At 34.3% G+C, this 26,682-nt stretch overlaps 1 protein-coding gene across 1 annotated transcript in view; it reads left to right on the forward strand.

Moving 5' to 3' along the window:
- Positions 1-26,682, forward strand: part of Oatp26F (Organic anion transporting polypeptide 26F) — a 438,810-nt gene that overhangs the window by 389,379 nt on the left and 22,749 nt on the right. Inside the window, exons 8-10 of the mRNA XM_081755738.1 lie at positions 4,383-4,581; positions 10,756-10,915; positions 18,202-18,395. Coding sequence (XP_081611864.1) covers positions 4,383-4,581; positions 10,756-10,915; positions 18,202-18,395 — 553 coding nt within the window. The remainder of the gene's footprint in view (positions 1-4,382; positions 4,582-10,755; positions 10,916-18,201; positions 18,396-26,682) is intronic.

The following is a 26,682-nucleotide window of genomic DNA, read 5'->3' on the forward strand; positions in this document are numbered from 1 at the left end:
TATTACAAATATTGTTTGAGTACATTGTGTTCACTGAATAACAAATATACTTTTTTTATGAAATAAAATCATAAAATCTATTGTTTAGAATTTTATCCTTTAAACACACCCGTTTAGAAAGTTGATTATCATGAAAGCAAATTTAACTAATACAATTAATTTAAAACTTTGAACCTGTTCCTTTGTCTATTGTAATCGAAAACAAAAGGGGAAGAACACTCTTGAAACTCTATCTTCCTTCCATAATACACTCACCCATTGCTTCATATCAATCAAACGAAGCGAGAAATCTCCCTGATAAAAACACGTCTAATTTCGATGACATTCTACAGTTTCTCTCTATTTCCAAGTTTGAATTACAGTTGGCAGGTTCTATTTCACGTCATTCATCGTGAGAGAAGGAATTTCTCAGTTTTCGGTAGGAACTTGAGACTTAAAATAATATGCAAACGTCATAGACAGATTTTTCAAGAGGTTTTTGGCAAAATGCCAGGATCTACAGCATCCATTCAAATGGGATCCTCTTCGTCTGAAACAGATAGATGATGCAACGATTAGATAGAACGGTAAACGGAGTAAAATTTCCTCTCCTTTCCCCCGTTGATACGATTTGTAAAAGCTTTCAGGAGAGGCTTTGTTTTGAGAAATAACGTCTTTTGTTGGAAATAAATTGATGAAGACAAGGGAAGGGAAATGTTTTCTGTTGTTCTCCTGTCTTGTCACAATTCCTTCTGGAGCACGTCAACAGTAAAACCCTTTTGAAACATTTAGACACTTTATTTAAACCCCTCTTTTGTTTAGGAAGTTTAAAAAAATGCTCTCTCATTAAGACAATCGTGAGCTTATTTAGTCATTAATTTCTCTCTGCCTTGTTCACAGTTATTCCGTTCAGTACTTGAGATGCATCTCCGACACTGTATCCTTTCTTAATTTCTATTTCGCAAAGTAAAAGTAACGCTGATTGTATGATACACCATCATATCAATAGATGTTTAGTAGACTCCAAAAGTGGCACGCCCTCCCGCTAGTCTAGTGGTTAACGCGCGGGCATTTTGTGCACGTAGTAAGTAAATAAGCAATGGAAGTTAGAGCATTTCTCAGTTATGGCCAAACGTGTAATTAATCTGTTTTAAAAAAATAGTGATTGCACTGAGAGAAATCCGTTATCCGAACAGCGGTATATTCTACAAATATATGGAATCCATAAGTTTACTACGGAAAGCTGTACGGAGCATACGTTATCCATGCGCTATGTACGTAGTGCCTTTTTCCACTTAGATGTTACATTATGCCGCTGCGGAATGTCTTGACATCTAACAGTTTTCGGTATATTACGTACGTATACGTTTTTTACTTACGTCAGCTACACGTTATATACGTCCATTTGTATGTGAAATTCTGACCACCTCTATATACATTTCTTTGTTTCGTACGGAATTAAAAAGCATACATTTTCACTTAAACGTTTGCTGCCGGATGTTACATATTGTCTACGTCAAGTCCAAATACTACAGGATTTACGCATGTAACCTACATTTTACGTGCGCCACGTACATTTTTTCTCTGTGTGAATTAATCAGTTAAATTATTAAATAATTTTTAATTAATCAATTAAATTTGGCAGAAGTTAATTTTTAATTGATAATATTTGTTAAAAACCGTAACGATTAAAAAAAAAAGTAATCGTTATTTTTTCCTCTCGAAGATTGTGTGAAATGGACATTTTGCAAAAGCTTTTCTTTCTTGTGACTTATTTCAAAAACTTCATGGGTGGTTCCACTATAGAAATGGATTAATGCAAGTTCCTTTTCCTAAAACGGCTCCAACTTGTTTTGAAGTCTGGATCATGGACTCATGGTCTTAGTAACGATAAGTTCACCTTGATTGAAGATTATTTTACGTGCCGTATTTAGTATAATTTGGGTATGATATACACTTATCATAATTACTATATATAATATTGTGTTTCTCGTAAAACTAATCGACATGCAGAAAATTATATTATAAATAGGTAATTTCATTTATATTTTTTCTCAATTTTATGTCTATTTTAATTTTATTTTTATTAATTATAAATTTTGTTTGAAAATAGTAAATTTTCATAGTTGTCGATTAACTTTCCCATGTTCTTAATTTTATCCACTACATTTTACAGTTACTTTCACTCAAAACAATTTTCATGGGATAGTAGTTAAAATTTTAATTTATTATTATCCGTTTTTAATTTTAGCAGATTATTTTTTTCATTATTTTAATTATTATCCGTTACTTTTTTCTGTAATTAGTTTTTACTTTACAATTACTTTTTTACGTTAATACTTAGTTTAAATCCGTTAAATTTTTCATTATTTTTTCCAATTATGATTGTGGTACCATTCCCGCGTCGATGGTTTAAGAATTTTGCTCAGAGCTGTCTATCAGAAGCTGTCTAGAGCTCAAATCTGTCTATCAGAAGCTGTCTAGAGCTCAAATCTGTCTAGAGCTTTATTCAAACTTAGCTAAAACAAATATTTATAAAATCGTATCATATCTAAAGTAAGCTATGAAAATCCAGCCATCAATCCTACTTCCTTTCCACACACTTATATAGAAGGTGTATAAATAAGTATCTGGCCGGTTCTACGACTTGGTCAGTAGAATAGTTAGACATGTGCATATATCCTTTTGTCCATTGTAACGGATAAATCAATGCAGTAGTGATTTATCACTGTTTTATTCACTACAAATCTGTAACTTACTAATATCCCCGTCCCCCTCCCGCTGGATCCGCGCTGGGCCATTGAATAGAGTTTTGAGTTACTTTCGTAGAAACACTGGTGTCCTTGAGCCGAAGCAAAAGAATTCGTAGATTTTTATATTTTTAAATTTAAATAATCCAGCAGATACATTGAGGGAACATTTAAGATGACATTTCGTGACCAGTGGCGTACGTAGAAGTACATCAATGGAAGTTCAAGCACTCCGTTTCATATGTTTTCACGATACTCATGATTTTTTTTGTATATACTTATTTTTTCATAATATCGTGCTCAAGGGGGGAGGGAATATAGAACTCCAAACCTCCTTTGCGTATGCCATTGTCTGTGACCGCGCTTGGTGGCATTTTTAAATCACTGCCCACCGCAAATCAGCTTTAGTCTAAGAAAGTAATGCTGAGAACATGTGAAGTGATCGTCAAGGATTAGATGAAAGTAGCATGTTCAACGAGTTCCCTTTCACTATATTTCAAATAACAGATAGGCTATATTAATTGGTCGGTTTAGAGTTTTGTGTCCTCCCGCTCAGCACCATAGCTATATAAGACGTGAACCTACACCTTAATGTGGGATCCAAACCAAATGAGCTCCTACCGGGAATCAAACCCGAATCTCTAGCGCCGAAGACATGATCGATAACCATATAACCACGAGGAAGTTATCCAATAACAGGCAGATGCCCAAAGAAGCTTATGTAAGCTTCGAACAGTCCCCTCCCATATGAAACATGGTAGCAGCTCTGTGACGATATGGGCTGCAATTTCCTAATGTTCTGTGGTCCTGAGATTACGTTCACAGTACGCATTATTCCCAGTGATTCTGTGGACGTTTTAAGTGATTATATGTGAATTTTGCGGTCCAGAATTTGTTTCCTACCAGTGATAGAATTTTCATGAAAATCAGGATGAACTACAATACCTTCCAAGCAAAGCCAGATTAAGATTGATGAGGCCTTAAACTATTGAAGGTAATGGGCCCCTTTCTATGTCCAGCTGTGCAACCAGTCTATACAGAACGTAGAGACCCTATATACAGAAATGAGCAAACGAGTGATATTTTAGTAAGCAGCTAGCTGTAGGGGTCCACATTACTTACATCATAGGAGCCTCCCAATACAAATTATTGTTATATATGTAATTTTACAGTATATTTTGTAATTGTACATCCAGTTCGCTTTTTCTTTAATTTTTGGACCTCTCAAGGGAATGGAGTTCTAAACTATAGCTTGTTTAGCTTATATATAAATCCGGCACTGCTTCCAAGGCCCACCCAATGCTCAGACCTCTACTCTATTGAACATCTATTGTTAGATCTGGAGTTCAGACGCGGGAATAGATATTCTGCTCCATTGTCGCTGCCGGATGTGACTGTGAGTGCTGCATTGCATGAGAAATTGTACAATATTCATCTGGAATATTCGTAACTTAAATGCCTTCATTTCATGAAAATCAGAACTATTCTGCATGCTATCTATGTTCTCATTACCATATTAATAAGTTGCAATGTCTTCTAGTGTTTCAATTATTTTGATAATAATCTGTTTATACTTGTAGTGTCAACAATGTGCTACCATTCCATATTATACAGAAAGTAGCTCTTTTAATTTTTGAAATTTGTGTTTTGTAGGTTTAGTTACCGTTCCTGCTGGAGGTGGTGGCACTTTCCTCGGAGGATACCTGGTGAAGTACTTTAAGCTTCATTGTGCAGGAATAATCAAATTAGTTATTATTACAACTCTGTTCTCCATCTGTTTCACGTTCTGCTTCTTCCTTAGCTGCTCCAACGCCGACCTCGCTGGCGTCAATGTTGCCTACGGCTCCAATAGGTAAGTGCATAATTATTTGTGTACGAGATTCATTAATAATCTTGACTTGATCTGGATTGAATGAGCGAAGTTTAGTGTCTCTTTTTGGTAGCAAGGCTATGTTAGGAATGTTGTTGTAAACTAGAAAGTTGAGGAACGCTTTGAAAAGATTTTTGCTAAAGAAGACGGTAAAGGTCGGCATAGTTGGAAATTGGTAATTGTAAAATTAAAGCTGAAGAATACGTTGGCCCAACGTAGTTTAGAGTGTATTGACAACCAACAGTTTGCCATCATGTATTCAACAATTTTTACCTCGCATTCTTAATCATAGTTTTACTCCTTTCATAGGAGTTGCGTTGGCAATTGAAATGGTTGACAAATGCCCGATAAAGCGGCCTATTACAATATAGAGCCGTTGGGAGTTGATTAGCCTTCCATTCCCACTGTTGAGCCTACTGTCTGTGCTGGTATTGAAGAGATGTTGACAATATATTTTGTTTTATGTATCTGCGTTGTCGTTATTATTATTCAACTTCGTTGTGAAGTACGCTATATGGAAAAGCAAAGGCAGGAACCAAGGCCTACAGTTTTAAGGTATTCACAGGTTATGACATATGCTGATGGTGTAAATCTGATAGAGCATGATAGGAGGACAATAGAAAGAAATGCAGAGGTCTTATTAAACGCTTGCAGGGATATAAGCTTAGTAAATGCAGAAAAAACTAAATACATGAAAATTTGCTGGGATCGTAATACTGCAAATGATGAATACTTCAAAATATTAAATAATGTTTTTGATAAAGTGGGTACTTTCGTATATATGCAGGCCACAAAGAAACAAAATGTAGACTGATAGCAGGAAATTAGTGTTATTATTCAGTTCAAAATCTTTTGTCGTCGCGAATTCTGTCGAGAAATTTGAAGCTTAAAATATATAAAACAATAATCATACCTGTTGTGCTGTACGCTTGCGAAACATGGTCCCTTACTTTCAGGAAAGAACGCAGACTGAAAGTATTTGTGAATAAAATTCTGAGACCCAAGAGGAATGGGAATGGGAAATGGCGGAAGCTTCATAACGAGGAACTCCATAATTTATACCGTTTACCAAACATTGTTAGGATCATCAAGGTGGACAGGTCATATAGCCAGAATAAAAGAAAGTAGGAACACGTTCAAAGTTTTTACTGGAAATCCAATCGGAAAACGTCCACTAGCAAGACCTAGGCGCAGATAGGAGGATAGTATAAAGATCGATCTCACAGAAATAAGATAACAATGTAGAGCCTGGATCCAGTTAGCTAAGGATACAAGTCAGTGGAGAGCTTTTGTTAATGCGGCATTGAACCTCCGGGTTCCAAGGCTTTAGAATTAGTTAGTTAGTTAATATATCTTTATTATCTGTTCTTCGAAATTAGCTAACTTCGAGACTTAAGTAAAATATAATCGAATCAAAAGCAACAAAAACTGCATATTGTTATCTGTATCAATTTTGTGTTCTGATTTCAGCTGAGTGGAGCTAAAGTCTCTACTTGTCTTAAGTGTTCTAATTTTAATTTAGGTTTAATTGTTAGGCCTAACGACCTAAATTTCCTCGTACCTGATTAAGATATATAACTGTACAGCAGATAACTCATGACTAATTGCCAATACCAGAAGTGTACTTTAATGTAATTTAGGATTCCCGCTTAAGCTAATATAAAATATAAATTTAGATATCATACAAATATTTAAATAACCCAGCAAAAGCTATGCAAAACTTAACATAATTGTCCGCATTGTCTACCATTCTTTTTCTTCTTTTAACAAGAACTTCACTTTGCCATAAGCCTACATGCATTACTGCAATATTTTCCTTCCAACACATACAAAGTGTAAAGCAAAGGAATATTACAATTGTTACGTGAAAGAAGACGCAGAAAATTCTTTTTTTTTTTTTTTTTAAGTTTTAGAGAGAATTATATTAAGAGAAGATATACTTATTAGTGAAATTTACAGCAAATTATATCTTACTTACTTTCATAATCCATTCAAAGCTGCAAAAAAATTGTATTTATTTTGATAATTCATTTAAAACTTCAACAAATTATGTTATTTATTTTGATATGCCTAATCCATTCTAGAGGAAACATGATGTGAAGATGAAATTAACTAAAAGTTCCCACTAAAAACTACATACAAGTCAAAAAAAAAAAAAAAACTGCAAAGATCAAAAATTAATAGGGGAGCGCTAACTCGTCTAAAAGAGGACGCTGCTCTCCCGCACGCTTCTCTTGGATTTCTATCTCTTGCTAGCAATGGCCCTTCTCACTGGTCTCGTGGTAGCGCGGTGCCTTTGGTACACATGTCTTGGTTCGATTCCTATTGGAAGAGCATTAAAATTTGATGGGATTACGGTGATTTGAATTCCACCTTATATTGTAAGTTTACTTTTCAAATAGCCACGGTGCAGAAAAGAGATGTCAAATCTCAATAAACAGACATAGTAAGTTCTTGAAATGAGATCCTAGCCTCTATTGGGGCTTTTGTCTGAGGTTCAGTATCCTACCTGGGATATAATTTAGGACTACACGTACATAAAGCTTGAGAATTAATAACTTGCCCACGAAAGCACATTCATAATCTTGAAATTTGATTGGACTTTCCGCAACTGTTCGAAGTACAAAGTTTAGGGTGTATAAATAAAACGCACACGCACCGAAGCATTAAATATATTAACAACACTTGTGTAACAATTTCGGCAAGCATCATCACCTTCATCAGACACATTGTTTACGATAAAGTTTGTGAAGAAGGCGATGATGCATTGCCGAAACTCTTTCATAAACAATGCTTTGTAAGAGTTTGGTCAGTGTGTGTTTTATTAATACATGAAACATGCAAACTATAATAAACAATATACAAAAGTTAAGGAAGTGGCCCCGTGTAGCGTAATCGCTAACGCTCTCGCCTTCGGTGCGAGCGGTCCCGGGATCGATTCTCGCTGGGGGCATTCGATCGAAAAAGTGTAAAAAGCATTTTCAGCACAGCCATCCTGAATGAGATTTTCCTAAGTTTTCCTCATTCACACCAGGCAAATGCCGGGGTGGTACCTAACTTACAGGTCCCAGGCCTCTTCCTTCCTTTCCCCGGATAGTGTGCTCGCCGAGGGACGTCATCCCTCATACGTGACTGATTAAATGGCCAAAAATGTCGAAAGACCAGAAAAATCTAAATCCTAAACCCTAAAAAGGTAAGGAAATTAACTTCACTAAAACATATTTCCAATTGTATTAACTAATTTAACTCTCATGGATAGTAATAAGAGAGAATCATATCCTGATTACGGTTGAAGTAAGTATTTTTAGATTTCGAAAAAATATGAAATGAAATCTTCGAGTTTTACGTCCCACGGTTATGCCGGTTAGGCTAAAGGAGACGGTGATGATGAGTAATGAATGAAATGGTGGAATGAAGAAAGTGGGAGGAAACGGGAGAACCCCGAGAAAACCCACGCACACGGTGTTTGTCCACCACAAAGTTCACTTGGCGGGGACTGGGATCGAACCCGGGACTCCAAGCACCAGAGGTGAACGCTCTACCACTGAGCCACCGCGATTCATTATACATTAGGTGAATTATTCACTCTAACTTGAAGTTCACGGTTGAGCGTGTGAAAGAAGAAAACTTATTTATATCGTATCATGTGATGTTTAGATCTAAATATCGTATGACACAAGAATCAATTCATCACTAGTATGTATCATAACCTATCGGCAGTATGCAAAATATTCATTATAAATTAACAAATTTGTCGCTACTGAATCAAATACATCTTTTTAAAATAGAAGAAAAGAAAAAGAAAGAAAACTCTACGACCTTTAAGACTTATTGTTTGAAACGTATTTACGGATAAAGTTGACTTTATTTGTTGAAGTTCGTTCGGTTGAATGAATACATCTTATCCAAAAGCTTTCTTTAAGATGGTATAATATGTAAAAATCAATTTTGGGATCAGTAAATCTAAAACTAAGATACTTGGCAATAAACAGGTAGGTTTATGTTTTCCAGATTGACAATTATGTTAAATAAGTTTTGTTCTCAGTATGAACTATGGGGGCGCGGTGGCTCAGTGGTAGAGTGTTCACCTCCGGTGCTTGGGGTCCTTGGTTCGCTCCCAGCTCGCGCCGTGTGGACTTTGTGGTGGCCAAACATCGTGCTCGTGGGTCTTCTCGGGGTTCTCCCCTTTCCTCCCACTTTCTTCATTCCACCATTTCATTCATTTCTCATAATCACCGTCTCCTTTAGCCTAACCGGCATAACCATGGGACGTAAAACTTAAAGATTTCGTTTCCTTTTCAGTATGAACTGCGTACAGTATTAAGCTCTTCAAGACTTCGGAGAAAAATATCATTCAATTTTAAGAGCTGTTATACAGACTCGAATGAAAATCATGGGTCTACAATATAAAATGCAGTTGTCAGGAAGACTATATAAGTATGTCCGGAAACAGTTTAAATATGCGTGTCAAATATCTTAGACATGTGAATGTAAAACACACTGTCGAAGGTCTGTCGAAACATTTTAAAGACAATGCAGTACAATAAATTCAAGAATTTTGTTTGGAGTATTTAAAAAAAAAACTAGCTTTGGAGGATTAGTTTTTCTCTTAAAACATCCAAGTTCCAACGTCGATACAGTGGCGGATCCAAGGGGGCGATCGGGGCAAACGCCCCCCCCCCCTCAGAAGAGGAAACTTTCTTATTTTATATATATAAATAAAACCCATCCCAGAGTTTGAAGCTCTTAAAAGTAGCTCTAAATAGCAGTATGACACCTCCCCTCCCCAGAAGTCGGTCCTGGATCTGCCCCTGGTTGGTTATATAATAAATGGATACCATATCACAACAAAAAGATTAACAGGAATTGGCAAACTACATTTGCCTAACAGAAGAGCTCATAGCGTGGCCACATGGTTTTACAGTGAGCTACATTATCATTTGATGAATGGCACCTTTGCAACCACATAGTATGAAGTTTTGATCTTTGGAGAGTTGTATTTCGTTTTATTCCTGAACTTTTATTATTTCTTCTTTCTCTTTCGTTCTCTCTCTCTCTTTTTTTTATTTTTAAATAAACACCTGTAATAAAGGGTTGGGTTTACTCGAGCAGACGGTTCTACCAAATGTATAGGTAAAATACGATGTGAAACATTTGTCGTGAAGAAATGAGAGTCTGAATCTTTCTACCTGAAAGCTGCTCGAGTAATACCAAAGGGTTCACAGAAGAGCTGAAAGATAAAAAGTGCAAGATTCTAAAAAAGAATAAAAGTTAAAGCCAAGTTAGATGATTTAACATAATTCCTGGACATGGCTCTATACTAATCAAAATTTGTATTTACTTTCCGAAATGAGTTCCATAGTCTTGTACAGTAAAATCTATGGTCTACAGTGAAGATGATAAACTCTTAAATAATATTAAAATAGTGAAATGATTGTGAACTGGAACGAAATTGGAAAGTGTACCGTAGATGGCGTTTTTTTCATTATAAGTTCAAATGGCCTGAGATCCTGAGATTGAACTTATGACTTCATGCATCAGGGACAAGCATATTTACTTCTTAATTTATATCTTGAACACACACACACACACACACACATACATACATACATACATACATACATACATACATACATACACACACACACACACACACAAAGAAAGAAAAAGAATAAAGTAAGTATGTAACAAAGAATAATACTTCATTGTTGATAACAATATCAAACCTTGTTTCTACGTAAACGTTCAATATTCATGTAATGCATGGACTACATTAAAACCAAATTAAGACATTTCAATTATTACCTGGATTTGACATAATATCTCTTCACATACCTCAACATACTTGACGAACAATTAATAATTAAATAATACAAAATACTACATGTTACAGGAAATACGACTTGGAAGTCGACCAGAAAAAAATGCAAATGGCGGCACACGCCATTTGCAAAAATAGTTACAATTACAAGATAAACATTTCAATTTTCATACATTTATAGCATATTTGGCGAATAATGCTGATGCTTCTATTTAAAACACCGATAGTTGGTGAAAGAAGACAAGACAAGACAAGACAATTTCTTGTTTTTCCTTGTTTGATCATTCACAATTCAGAAAATTGTGTGAAAACGTAATATATTATTGTCATTCTAGGTCAGATACTGTAGCTAGTGTGAAGCTGTCTGATAGCTGCAATGACTTCTGCCACTGCGGTCTTCACCAGTATGAACCAGTATGTGGAGTGGATGGAATAATGTATTATTCACCGTGTTATGCAGGATGTAAGTCTGAAACGTCTTTACAAGGATTTAAGGTAATAATTTTCACTTTTTGTAATAAGTTAATAATAGAAAGCCTTTAAAAGAATTAATTTACCCATCTCCCTCTTGCTTGTTGCATACAAAACATACCCTGTCCTTTAGTACTTCTGGAAAATACCTTACTGTATTGTAAATGGTGTAGAATGGTTTGTATTCACATTTAGTGATCCTTAAACCGTGGAAACTGATTTTGTCCTTAATTTTCCCAAAAGGAGCCTTCGAGAACCATGAGCCTTTTAGACTTGTTTAAGTATAAAACTAATCGAAAAATCGGAACGAGTGGGATGGTGCTACAATCTGTCTCTCTTGGAGGCGAAATAGTGTGGTAGAGAATGGCCTATGCAGTGGTACACCCATAAACTACACTGAATTCAAACCCCAGTCGTGGTTCGGAACTCACATCAATCCTTCTATCGTATCCTTAATAACCTCGGTGTTCCATAGACATTAAACACAAAAAACTCAGACTCATCCTAAACACTAGTCATTAACATTATCTCGAACTTAAATTTTCACATTAAAAAATGGGATAAAACAACATGTGAGAAGAAATTTGTCCGATAATACATATTCTTAATGTATTCTTAATGTATAACTTTTTATAATACGTTTGTTAGTAGAACTACTACAGAAAATGAGGAAGGGGGGCACGATGACTTGTAGAGGGCTCTAGTGCTTTGATCCGAGGGCATGTGAGTTTGTGGTGGACAACATCATGTCTGTGGGTTTTCTCGGGATTCTACCGTTTCATTCCACATTCTCATTCCACCAGTTATTTCATAATCATTCACTTTCATTAGCCTAGACGGCAAAAAAGTTTGACGTTACGTTGAATATTTAATTTCATGTAATTTCAACACGAAATATACATAGCTAAATCATATCAGAAGAAGCTTCATCTTACCCCTTTTGCAGTCTAGGATTTAAGAAGGGGGCTTATAAATTATACAGTTTGTTTCAAAACAACACCGACAACAACCGTGAGTACCTTAGGATTACTGACACCAAGATACGACAAAAAGTATAGACCAACCTTGGTGCACAAATGCTTCCTTTCGGAGTTATAGGCTCCCGAAAACATGAAGAAATGAACTTTAAAGGTCCATAGCTCCAAAACTATGGGACCTACCGTAATCGGGTCAAGACCTCACTTAGGAACTAATATGTTCCCTAACCAAATATCCAAGTTTTAGAATCCTTCGGTACTTCCACAACAATTTTTATGGAGGTAGTTGATGAGTACTTCAGATTATATGCCCGTAGCCAAACTCCCTCTTTAAAAATTAATCCGTGAGTACCTTAGGATTCTAAAACATGTCTTTTTGAATAGCGCACATATTAGTTCCTAAGTGAAGTCTTGACCCGACTGCGGTAGATCCAATAGTTTTTGAGCTATGGACATTTAAAGTTCATTTTTTCCTGTTTTCGGCAACCTATAACTCCGAAAGGAAGCATTTGTCTATACTTTTTGTCTTATCTTGGTGTCAGGAATCACCTCCCAAACGTTGTCGGTGTTGTTTTGTAAAAACGGCTACCCTGTAAAAATGGCTACCTGTACAGTTAATAGTGTGCGGGTAGCCATTTCTATAATTTAATTAACAGTTTGAGCAAAAGAGAGATGAGGATAAAATCTAATTTTGTAAGGCGGACACTTGTTAAGTTGGATATTATTGTTTATGAAGTCAACTGTGTTATATACGAAGTTTTTAGATATTATGTAAGCTACATTTGTGACAGTAGCATTGGTTAGTTTCAATGTGGCTTTGTTTCAGGATCTTATAAAACAGGAATCTTGCTCCTGTCTGCGCTTTATAACTTGAAAAATTGTGTCAAATAAAATGATATAGAGTACGTTTAAATATAAAATTGTGGTATTCATCTTCACTAGAAGATTCTCTTGCCTAACGTATAAAATTGTACTTAATGTTTTCATTGCTTAAAATTCCTACCTTTTGTAATGCTTTGCTGTATTGCAACATATTAATATCATCATGTAGCATGGAATATATGATCCCATTTGGACATCTAGATTATCCAATTTCTTTGAAATGCATATTAAATAGTAATATTATAAAAGACCAAACCTAAATTAACCCTTTGAACAAATCATTCGCAAAACAGTTTCAGAGGCACTTTCTCGCTATGGTTAACACTTGAAAAATTATATTTGACGGATCATCTTCCTTCTTCTAAGTTTTAAACCATAGTATTTCTAGAATGTGTTCATCAGGACTTTTGTATAATTAGAGCTTTAAATAATAATCATTTTACTTACATGTAATTGTGAGTCCTGAAAAACTTCTTGTATTTCCTACCTTGCAACTCTCCCCCTAAAGTCTTATTCACGGGCAATAAAAACGGAAGAAAAGGAATAAAAACATCAGGAAAATAAAAGGAACCGACTCACTGAGTTGAGCGGTGCGAAGAACATTTTGTCTCGACACGTCACTTTAGAAAAGAATATTGGTGAATTTAAGAGTTAATAAGCAGAGCCTAATGAAAAATAAGGAATTTATGAGATAAAGTGCGGTTGTCTGGAATGCTATATAGGCACTTAAAAAAAGTACGAGTAAAATAACGAATGTAAAAGTGGCATGTTGTGCTGTTGTCGCTCAGGAAACAGGTCATAAATAGTAACACACCCTTCGACATTGTCAAACACAAGATACTATGAGCATGCATTTAATATGGGAAACATCATGCTCATGGGTTTCCTCGAACTCTCTAGTTTCCTCCTACATCATCATTCCACGAATTCTTTCATAACCATCCATCTTTTTTGGCCTAAATGAAACAATCATGGGACGTTAAAAACGCCATTCAATTTTTTCACATGTTCAGCCAAAACTACGGCTGATAGTTTTCCAGTAACATCTGTGAATCATGGAGATCATTTTTCCAATCTGTGACAGTGTTCAAAGATGCTACGCCTATTACTTGTGAAGTAATTTTACAACGGAGGAAGAATTGAAAATTTCATACCTTATTTTGTTAAGCATTTCCTCTACTACGGAGCTACTTAGATAATTTGGAATTTTGTTCCAAGTTCTAGCAAGCGTAATTACGATCAGCAATTGGTTTACAACTTTCTAATCATATCTTACAATCAAATTCAGTAATTCAATTTAGTTGTTTTGGTAATGTTTTCGCTTATTAACTTCCTACCCCTTCTAAGCTCCAGTTCCTGCTTTGCCAAAGAAAACCTCTGACACTAATCAGACATTCTCTTTCTCTGTTTGTTTTTACATTTCCATTAGTTTTAACTATCTCGTAGCCATGTTGATAATCTGCTTGAACATCAATTCTTGTGTAATCAAATGTCTTCCGCAGTACTTGGATAGAGATGATTTTTGGATTATTCACGACACTCACAATTTACACAAAAAATGATCACTGCATTCTGAGACATAATAAATGTCTTTTCAGTAACAAAATAAACATAACTAATATGGCAATTTATCACTTGCTGAATACCCAGTGAACCGTTTCGTAGAATTATGATGACTACTTAGAAAATGCCTAGTGAAAATTTTATTTTCGTTTTAACCCTTTAACGTGCCATTTTTTTTCGATCAAACTGATTTTTTCTTAAATTTGGAGTGGTTTTTGTGTAGGAAACAAGGGATTTTTTAAAAAAACAATTAATGCAAATAACATGTGGTCTATGGGATATTTTATGGTGTTTGCATATAGGGTCTATGCAGAGTTGCGCGTTGATATCTGCAAAGTCCACTAAAACCAGATAGAACCAATAAAACGCGAGTAATGTCAGCGTACTTGCACTCTTGTACTCATTACACTTCTGTCTAACATAGAAAAAAAATCTAGAGTTCAAAACGTGTCCATCTAAACGAGCAAAGAAAGCTCAAAGATGACAAGATGACAACTCCACGTAAGTAATACAAAGAGACCAACGCTGACTTAGTGACATCTAGCGGGAAATTCAGAACTTCATTAGTTAAAGGGCATCTTAGCTGATACGCAAAGCTGCTTTTCTATGTCCGAACTAGAAACTACATGGTACAGTACAATTTCAAAGTAAACTTTGCATATATGCAAAGCTGCGCGCTAAAGAGTTAAATTGTGTAAGATGAGGGGTAGACCTGCCATTTAAAATAACCGTACGTTATCATAAAATACAGTGAACCAAAAGGATTCAATTTCGCTTGAACTATTATACACTAGTTGGTTCATTTCTGTGCAAAATGGAAATTTCGGAATTCGTGAACCTACCACTCATCTGTTCCGTTATCGTCTGATTTGGTCAAGTTTAACTAGCAGTATGGAATTCAAAGCCTTCCTGGCTTTTATTTTTAAAAAAGTGATACAATATCACATACAACGTTATATTTAAAAAAGGATGAACAAATTCCTTTATTTCTTAGCAAATTAAAATTACATAAACAAACTAAACTGTATGATGCAATAAATTCCATTATACCCAATACGTTGTTAGGAGCAGGTGAAACGCACACCTTCCTCTGCTTCCTCGCTATGTTCGTGTTTGCTCGGTTTCATTCGGAAGAAAACATCCCTTTCACCAAGGACAGCAGCAGAGCAGACTACATGGAAATTGCTCGCAGTAAGGCAGTGAATGTATTGTTTTTTTTTTTTTTCTCAGAAAATAGAAGTTTTATAATAATTTAAACATTACTTAGAGAGGCACTAAGGGATGGAATAGGCTGTTTCGTCTATTTACTAGAAAATTCGCCGCTGGAAACAAATAATATCTCAGAAGCAGAACACCCTGTGTCAGGCCTTCAAAAATATATAAAACAAACACGACACAATATTGCTGATTCAAGAAATTTATTTGGAGCAAAGAATAAAATGGAAAAGACTTGTTTTTAAAAATTTATTTATTTCCCTAAAAAACAAAAATTCAAAGTTCAATATAGATAAGGATTGATTAAGCAAGGAATGGGAGACAATGATTGAAAAGTACATAAAATATTCACAAAAACAAAAACATTTACATGAGCTGGCAGCCTTCACGTCCGGAACAAAAGAGCACATAGGTACAGCCTGCTGTGTCACCAGTGTGCTGTTATACCATTCGACATCAGCTAAGACAAGGTGTCTTTAATACCACTCAATCCAGTGAGTCCGTTCCTTTTGTTTTCCTGATGTTTTTATTATTTTTCTTTCTGTTTTTATGTTCCATGAACAAAGCTTTAGGGGAGAGCCGAAAGATAGCAAATACAAGAGACTCAGAAAATCATAATTGCGTGTAAGTAAAATGACATTTAAAATTCCTGAGCAAGTTAACATATTGTCTGATTTAGAATAATAGCTTATATTGTAATAGAAAATTAGTTGCAAACTCGATAAAGAATGTTGCAGTAAGTGAGATACAAGAATTGGATGATAATTTCTGTCATTGTATTAACTTCACACTTCTTTAAGTATATTTCCTGAGAATTATTTCAATACTTTATCTTTTTCTAGACGTTGACAGCGATGTGTTGGTCGAAAACATATTATTGATGTTTTCATTAAGTTATCTTTCATAAATCCTTAACACACAACTTCTTCTTCTTCTGCGCTGTCTTGTTTTTAAAGAAATACTTTATAATTACTAATTATAGACAAGATCGTGTCCAAAAAACTTTCTGTATAAATTATTCTCGAAGAAATGTGTTTTGAAAGAGATTTTCTTCCGAAGTTCGTGGTTATGATGATTAATATTCTTTCTCTTTCTAAGTACGGCCTTACTGCTAACTACATACATAAGATTCTTTGGGAGTCACAAAATAATTATAGTAGTTGAAGGATTGAAAGCTAGCATAGGTCATCTAACTTTTGCGAAATCAAAAAAATCGAATTTGAATGGTGTTCAAATTTTCATATCCATACTAATATAACAGCTAACAAATACCAAGTGTAATTTTGGGTCAAATACAAGAACGTAAGAGTAGTTGGGTGTTTCTAAAACCTAGTTGTTGCCAAGGGCGCCGATCCTGCCCCTCTCCCCAAGCTCATGTGGGCCCCCTATTGTATTTATGAATACATAATATTTGGCATAATTTGAATGCAATTAGTCTTAACATCCTTATATATATACCTTCTGCATCTGACTGCCCCCCCCCCCAAAAATTTACAGAGAAATCGGTGCCCTTGGTTATTACTCCCAGTCCTTCGGCCCTGTGTAAACTACTTGTATATAGGTTAAAATCGTGCATAATTGGAAGTTCTAATTCTTTACTAGTCTTAATAATAAACACCAAAGCACGTTTATATTCAGTTTCAGCATTACCCATTTCCGAATAATTAAATTGAAACAACACAGGTTAAGTTGCAATTAAATTGTCACAATGTATTACTGTAAAAATTACATAAATATCAGTGCTCAAAGCTAAATATGGTTACAGCCTTTCTCTTAGTTTTAAATAATTAAATAGAAACAATGCAGTTTTTAAATTGCAATTAAATCGTCACAATAGTTTTAAGTCGGCAAATTTCTTGCACGCTAGCAATATCTACTAGCAGCAGGAAGGCATGTAACGACATCTATTAGCTAGATTGTATACTATTAGGAATTAGCATTACTCACAGACTGATATGTTTTTTATTATAAATAGGATGACAGTTTTCACATTTTCAAAAAAGGTAATTGCTTAGGTATGACTGTTCTTATATGACTGTTTTTTCCTTTTTATCTTTTGTTTCTTTCATTAATAAAATTAGGTTTTAATTTTCAGCTTTCCTCTTTCCCATTCGGATTGGTGCTCATGATTCATCATATCGTCCTTGAAACTAGTGTAAAATTCTTATGTCTGTGTGTGCGTCTTTAATAACATAATAAGTAATGCATTATTAATAAAAGAATGTATTATTTACAACAATATATAGAATATAATACTCCTGAGTGCGTTATAGATTAACAGAATACAGTACAGTAACCTTTATCAAAATTCAGGGAAATATAACATGCCTCTTTATTCCTTTTTCCTCCGTTCTTGCGGTCTTAATGTGTCCGTATACTTCTTGAAGTGAAACACGATATTCGTAGGTAATTCTTGGAATGTTGGTTTGGAATTTTTGAAGCAAAGATTTGAAAAAAACTTACAAGATAGTAATTTAGTCCATAATACAGATCCGGCTACCGATCTGAAATTTTTATCCCCTTAGTTTCAGTGGAAAACTAATGCTCCTGCAATGAGAATAAAATAGAAATGTGTCTTGGCTAATGAAATGACGTCAAACTGAATATTTCAAGTTCTAAGTACCTTATATGTTGTCGTTGGTAATTTTTATTTGTTTTTGATTTCTCCTACAGATTTATTCAGAGTGTGAATGTATAGCCAGAGACCCTCACAATTTTACAATTGGAGAACAGTTCTACGAATTCGCTGCCAAAAACGAACGATGTCCATCGAGCTGTATTTATCTCTGGCCCTTCATAGCTTTGGCCTTCTTTGTGATGCTGTTCACCTTCCTCGGAACAATGCCAGCTTTATCAGCCACACTTAGGTAAATATTTCTGCTTGTACATATTTTTGGTATAACTCAAATTGAAGATGCTCAATATTTAAATCAAGTAATTCAATTTCTTTGTTTGTTTTCGGCTGTGAAATTGACGTATGGCAAAACATTGTCACATAAAGTATTGAAACATTATTGTATTGTACTGACTGTAAAATATTGTCAGAGTAACTAACAATAGACTGGATGATATATCGCTGTAGACGTGAAGATCAGCAATGTGTTCCTGCCCTCGTCAAGCCAATTCATTTAAGACCATGATTGCTTTCCTTATGATTCAAGAGCGTTATTATACCCCATCGATTCCGAAATATTATTTCTCTCTTCTACTGATTTATGAATGTGCTGTAGTTATTACTGTATATAACAAAGCACCAATATTATAGTTGTCATTTGAAATTCCTCATAATGATGAACGAGTATGAAAGAGGTGTTAAAGTATGTATTATATTTAACCTTTCAAAGACGAATACGACAAAAATAACAAAATAAACAGTAATTATTTAATTTTGCGCGTAAGTTGAGTGAAATCTGTGTAATTATAGATTACTTCTACAGAAAATGTCCATCTTCATGGTCATCATCGATTCTTTAGAGGTGCAGCCAAATTAAATACTTAATAACATTAGAAATGTCGCTAACTTAACAATTTCCTGTGTATACAAAGAACAGTGTTACAACAAAGTTAAGAATGCGCTCGCTTTTAGTAAGTTTCTCAATGTTTTGGTTCATTTTTGTGAAAAATAAGCGAGAGTTTGAGTTTTAGGGGGAAATAAACGCTAAGTTGCAGGAATACTTTATCTTAATATTTTTAATATGGTTTGGTGATTTAACGTTCCTTTTCAGCACCGAGGCTACATGAGACGTGAATGTACAATTGAACGTGGGATCCGAAATTCCCGGCTCTTCCCTTCGCATATAGAAGACCTTTTCGCCACTATGGAGCTCATTCTGTTTTGAAGTGGCAGTTATAAAATTGGTCGGTCGTACCATTTCATGGAAAAACAGAAAAATGTCAACTTGATATACATATAGTTTAATTCTTTACCATTCGAAAACAAAAGAATAATTTCATGAATATAGTGAAGAAAGCTGTTTTTTCTCAAGTTTCGACTTACTAATTTTGTTTTTCTCTCATTCTTTCTTATATGTTCATAGTTGCTAAACCTGGTACCACGCTGATAGATGTCACACATAATGATTAAAGTTAAAAGTGATTTTCTAGTTTTTAAGTATGAATATTGCTCAGATTTTTGTTTATATGTTTACTATATTTTTTTGTGTTTCTATCTGTTTAATTATTGACTTGAATATTATGAGCTTTTGGAAGACTCAAACATACTTGTAAGTAGAAATGCTACTTTGAGGACAGCCAGAGTACAGGAGGTTGCTGAAATATATTTGATAAGTCAGTAATCACGCAAATATGCAGTAACAAATCTTTTATTTACAACAATTATTTAGGTAAAATAAAATATGTTACGATTAACTTTAGTTCGTAATATTAAGTAAGTTAGCTTGAGCTGACGGTAGACTAGGGGACAAACGTATATGAAAAACGTAGTCGTGATGGCAATTACAAAGATGTCCCAATATCGGACCTTTGAAGATATCTGAAAAACTGAAAGCATAATATCGATAAAATTAAGTTGATCAAGAAACCTTTTATCATTCGTAGAAAGACAGTCATATGATACTTTATATATATATATATATATATATATATATATATATATATATATATTCGAACGAATGCATCAAAATTAAATTTGGACATTGGCACACTGAACAGAAGTTTAAATAATATCATTGACACCTTCACCGTCTCCACCGACCTCTGAAGAAGAAGAAAGATTTAAGATGTATATTCTGTGGAGCACCGATATGTTTGTATTTTCTAGTATAAACATTTAGTTCCTATGCTTTTGTCTATATCCAAATATTGTTCCTTACTCTGGTCTTGATAACGCTGAAAGTGGTCAGGGGAAATTCGACACAAATATATTTTTTAAACAATTTTAAAATTTTAGAAAAGTAAAAGTGAGTATTTTTAAGTTTATAAATACTTAATTAGAAAATGCTAAATAATGTGATTTCTTGTAAGTTGTCTATACCCTTCTTCATATTTAAAAGAAGAAAAGAAAAGTGTTTCTTTTAGAAATAACACTTTCCAGTATCAAATTGACTTTAAATATAAACTTGTTCAACTAGTTGAGAAATTAATTTCTTAGAAACCATTAATTTCTAATTCCAGTTCAATAAACCATCCAAATATCTATTCATAAACCGTGTTTTAGTTTTCCTTTCTTAATTTATCTCCTAGTCTCTCGCAATATGAATAATTACTTTGGCTGTGTTTTAGTTTAAAGAATCTATGAAAGATGTAAGAACTTGATGTTTTATTTTTTCATTAAGAAAAATTTGACTAACATTCTGCCGTTGGGAAGATTCTTGATAGTGTGTCTGCAATAAAATTCTTCGAACGTTGAAAAATCCTCAAAGCAAATACCATAGAGCTGCAATGCCAAAGCAATTGCTGATTTGAAAGTCCAAATATATCTATGGGTTAGAATCAGCTTACACACAATAAACTTTTTCTTCTTAATTTTTAAACAAGGAGCAAAACATTTGCTTAAAGTGTTTAAAACATCTTTCTGATCAATAGATAAAGAAACTTTTTCTAAAAATATTTAAGGTATATTTTAAACAAAACTCATAAATTTTAAAGTATCTTTTTGTTCAAATAACAACAAACAAATAATGATTCCTTCTTTTAAGCATGTAAATTACGACCAAGGTTTGCTTTCAATAGTGATTACACTAAGAAAAAGTGAGCGAAAGTGCAATAAAGAGACACAGAATCCTTTGAGATCAGATACAGGAGTTCGTCACCCCTATACACAGAAACATCTGAACAAAATATAATAAATAACTTGTTTATATAATATATATTAATGTGTTTTTATCCTACCAGAGGTTTTTGTCTTTCGGCAGAAGTGATAGCAGCCTGCTGCTCGGAAAATTTTACAATTATATACGTTGTCTAAACTGTTGTAACAATGAAAATAGCAGTATTTTTTTTTTTAAGTCTACATTACTTAAAACATACTATACCAATGAAAGGAGAACCAACCGACTTTTTATTTTACACACTAAATCCTCCATAGGTGCGAATTCTAACACAAAGAGTAAAAAATTGACTGACTGAACCAGAACTTCCGAACTCGGGACTTTTGGCATATTATAGTAACTATAGTGTATATATGAAATCACAACCGTCATAAGGTGCTCGGTATAAGGACACAGGATTACCCAATCACAGCAGGGAGTCTGTGATACAACCCACTTGGTCCGAGATGAGAACACCGACCTCGAGAGTGAGAAAGTGAGTGGATGTTCTGGGAAGCGGACTGGGCGGTGTAGTGGTTATCGCATCGGCAGGTGTGCTGGAGGTCCCGGGTTAGAGTTCTGGTCCAGTCAGTCACTTTTTCACTGCGCTAAAATATCTAATTTTATGTAAGTCTTAAATTAATTCTTTATCAGTTAAGATAAACTGGGTTATTTCAGAAAAAACTTATGATATTAAAACTTATAGTATAGATTTCACGACAAAAAAAAAAAAAAAAAAAAAAAGCTGTTTTCCGCATATATTTTAAAAAGTTATTATCATTATTGAAATAACTCGTTTAACCTCTAATTTTGGATTTTTGACATCTCAGCAGGAAAATAAATCTTGGTGAAACATGGCCTTGTATGGATATATGTAGAGTTTAAAACATCTCCATATCTACCAAGTCAAGTCGATGATCATCAGAATAGAAAAGATGCCCTGAGGCACGGGTACAATAATCTGGTGTTCGTCGTTTTAAACTCAGCTTAGATGTTCGGGATCAAACAGAGTAGATGTTGGTTAAGTAGTTAGTATTCGTAGGTAGGTAATTATTGACAACGAGTCTCGTTTAAAATAAGCTCATCCAAGTTTGGCTGTAACCGCAGTTTCAGAAGGTTGACGCTGTTGAGTTATTAGTATATATTATATAACAAATCACGAAACCTGATACATCATTTGAGTCAAACTAAATTAGTTCTAGCAACAATTCCTGGCTGAAATAGTTATAGTGCTTTATTAAGACGTGCTTGAGCTTAGTCTGATAAATACGGGAAAAATTCAATGTATTACAAGGTATATAGAAATAGGATAGCATAAAATCCGAATAAAACTGTAAAGACATATTTCGTATTAAGAGATCCATACAGGCAATGTTTAACTATCCAACAGGAATCATCCAGAGAATTCATAGGCAAGGAGAAGTTCTAGCTACACAATCGCAAATCATTATCACTTGTTGTTTATCCAGTAATACATATTCAAAGAAATAGCTAGATCAAAATAAGTTATTCATAGTGCAACATGCATTCAAACTCCTCAGAATCATGGAACACTCACAAAACAGTTTCATCATTCGTTCTTTATGGAATTAATAAAAGTTTCATATAGAGTCAGTTATCCTACTTATCAGTAACTCATTAAATATTAACAGGTTTACAAAACAGTGTATAATATTGTATTTCATCTAACATATTCTTTTCAGTAAACAAAGACAAAATATATAGTCCTGGATCCACAGTACATGCCCGTAAAAATTTATGGGTGCACGGAGTTTTATTGTTGTATCGTCTTCTTCGACCTATCGTTGTCTACTTTTTCTTGGGTAGACATCTCAATTATGGTCGCTTATCTCCACAGACGCCATTTTCCAATATGGCCGAAAAATACGCAATCAGCATACATAACTAAGGAACTAAGTCACCTAGGAAAGTCATCTTGGTGTCGAATCATAGGTTTTCTAGGTCATGGAATTCAAATATTACCATAAAATTGCTATATATTGAAGTATTTTATATATTACCGACAAAAATACATTTTATATGTAAAGGGTGGACCATTTTAATTCATCCACGGGAATATATCGAAAACTACAAACCGAACCAAGGAAAGTTTTCAATTATATTTGTTCGCCACAGATCAACAGTGTTGCCAATTCAACACAAAGTTGTATTTTTTCAAATGTCACTACTTCAGGTTATTACAGATTTCAAATCTACATTTAAAAGAAAAGCAATACCACACTTATTGTTAGTGTTGTAAACTAACGACGCTACAGTATCACAAACATTAAAAATAACCAAACTTTAAAGGCTTCTAAAACAATACTAACAAGTGAGGCGTGCGAGGGAAGGCACATTGAATGTACCTTAGTGTTAAATATTATAGTCATGATATGACATATTTCGAATAAATGTGAACAAAATTATAAGAAATTATAAATTTGACTTTTACAAAATGCTTTATTTCGAAAAATTGTATAGATAACTATCATATCTAATTATGTAAGTTGTTTTCAAAAATCATGAAGATCCTAATTCCGTTTATAGCACTTTGATATCTGAAACCATCGGAGAGATATGGAAATTAAGGTTAAAGTTAGCAAGACTGCTTAAAATCATGTAAGTATGAGAACTTGTTGCAAATACAACTACCAAAAACTGTTAACACTACACCATTGTAAGTAATTTTCAATTTCTTACCATTTTTATCCTATTATTCGAAATACGTCAGATCATGATAATAGTATTTGACGCTAAGGTGAATTCGATATGCCTTGTCCCGTTCGTCTCACTTGCGTTATTATTATTTTAGAAGCCTTCAAAGTTGTGTTGTTTTTAATGTTTGTGATACTGTAGCGGCGTTAGTTTACAACCCTGAACATTCTGTCGTATTACTTGTTCTCTTTTTAAATGTAGATTTGAAATTTGTAATAACTTGCCGTAGTGACATTTGAAAAAATACAACTTTGCGTTGGAATGCAACATTGTTAATCAGGTGATATAAAGACCACGCCAAAAATGTCTCCCTTTGTGACAAACAAATTTCATTGTAAAGTTCTTTTGATCCGGCATATAGTTTCCGAAATATTTCCGTGGATCATTCCAAATGGTCCACCCTGTATATGTGGTATATTGTATTTATTACAGACATTAAAGCCCTATCTATGTTAACTTAAAAGTATGCGAAAACAAAGTTGATATACAAAATGGCTTATGGTTTACAATATATATAAAAGAAGTATATCAAATATTGTACTATTAGTATCATTATGAATTATTATTTGTTAATGGTTCAAAATATCATTAATACAAGCAAATTAAACCATTAGAAGAATTGCTGATGTGACTAAACAACTGAGTATTCTTACAATATTTCCCACTTATAAACGACATTATACACCACAGTTGAGCAACCACAGTCTTTCATATTATTTTGTCATTTAGTTGAGGTAACTGCAAATGTTCTGATTTCTCGCTATATTCGTTCACAAATCTTAAATAGCAGTCTCTTAGTTGTTGACTTGAAACTAACAGTTGAGTGTAGAGGAATTTACACTCTCCGTTTTCTTTATTTTGCAAGGCCAGTCGAAACTGATTTACTTCTTTAAGCAAATTGTTATAGTCTATACTTCCTTTTCGTTATCGCCTCAGAAAGCATTCCAAATCATTTTCTCTAGTATTTCAGAGACAATTACCATTCCTTGAAACGCTCGAAAATAATGTTTTCCATTTCGTACACTTTTAACTGAATTCACTCCGAAGCTCTCTGTTTCAACCAGAGCATCATCGAAACCGCTAACGCTCCCAGCACACCGTAGCGCACTTTTGTACAATGAAACCTTCCAAGCATTGGCAATATGATATGAAATTCCTCTGGGTTACAGAATACTGCTTTGTCGCAGAAGACCGGAAGATTAGGTTGTCTCAATTGTTGTCTCATAGATTAACAGTTTTCAAGGGCAGTACAAACAGTAACGTAATCAGTAACTGGGGAAGAAATAACTGGCAGAACCCAAATTATTTTATTAATACAATCTCGGATGAAATTAACGAGTGTATACTGCTCCACTTTGGTGATACATGCTGAATGCTTCCTAAAAACGCACCACATCGAGTAAGAGAAATAACAAACTCAGTTTTTAGAGCACATGTGGATGCCTTATTAGATACATAAAGCCAACATCTTCAGCAACTTTAAAGTTGTTTGGAAGACCAGGTTTGGTTGTATTCTTTCTTTGGTTTAGTATTTTTTTGACACTGTAGCTCACACTGAAGTTTACAAGTTCTCTTCATCAGTACAGTTTGTGGAATCTTTTGCTTTCTGTGGATCTCTTCTGATGTCTGATGTTGAAAAAAGAACCATGGCAATATGATGGCTTCCAAATGTACCTCAGAGCGATGACTTGTCTTCAAAGTCGAAGTTGTCAAGAGCTCCTGTTGTAAAATCTCTTAAGTTAAAACGACTTGGTATTGGTGTGTAAGCAATTTCACAGGTTTGTACAGAGTACGCAGAGAGTAAATTTATGTTTCTTATTAAATCTTAGTAGCTAATGGAAACACCAACCCGATTTAAGGAAGTTATTAACGTTTTACTTCTGCATCGATCATAAAATGTATGCGCCATCATCATATTGAAGTGGTGTTTTCTTCATACCATGCTATACCTGATAATACATTATTTGGAATAGAGAGAATAGCGACAAAGATTTGCGTTCTAGAAATGATATCATCTTCCAGTTCATTAAGGTCTATCGTTATCAATGTTTGCGACATCATGGGTAAGTCTCCTGCTGCTTTCATGGGTAAGTGTATTTTGCTCATATTGAATAGGGATGAAAACAATGGTAATACGATATTAGACATCGTCGTCATCTTCCAGGATTCTAGAAGGTCTGTGGAATCACAGAATTTATCGCTTAAGTTAAAATCTACTTCCTTAATAGCATTACATAGAAGTATCCCTGCAGTCTTTACGACATTGTGAGATCTAATCATTTGGGCTGAAACTTCTGACCCCAGATCAGAAGAAAATACAAGCAAAGGTTCGTTTCTGTTTTTTGATGGACAAAACTTGATTTTGTTCTCATATTCTCTAACCAAAAATATCTTCACCTCATTGTTATAAATTGAAATACTATCACCGAAGTTGTTCGTCAGCTCCCTAATTTTAGAAAGTGTGAAGCCATAATCCTTGCTGAGCAAAGGGTCAATAACTGTTTTGCTTGCTTGAGTAACTGGAATTTTTGTAACAATTTTGTATTTTTCGGCTCTTTAACATTTGACAGACAGTCATATTTTCTAAGATAAGCTTTCATGCAGTGCATCGGCTGCAAACAACTTGTGATAACTATCTAAATCTGATATTGTAGCCGAAATGTTTTCGCAG

The sequence above is a fragment of the Thermobia domestica genome, chromosome 4 (genome assembly GCF_964235325.1).
Source record: "Thermobia domestica chromosome 4, izTheDome1.hap1.1, whole genome shotgun sequence".
In the NCBI taxonomy this organism is placed as follows: Eukaryota; Metazoa; Arthropoda; class Insecta; order Zygentoma; family Lepismatidae; genus Thermobia; species Thermobia domestica.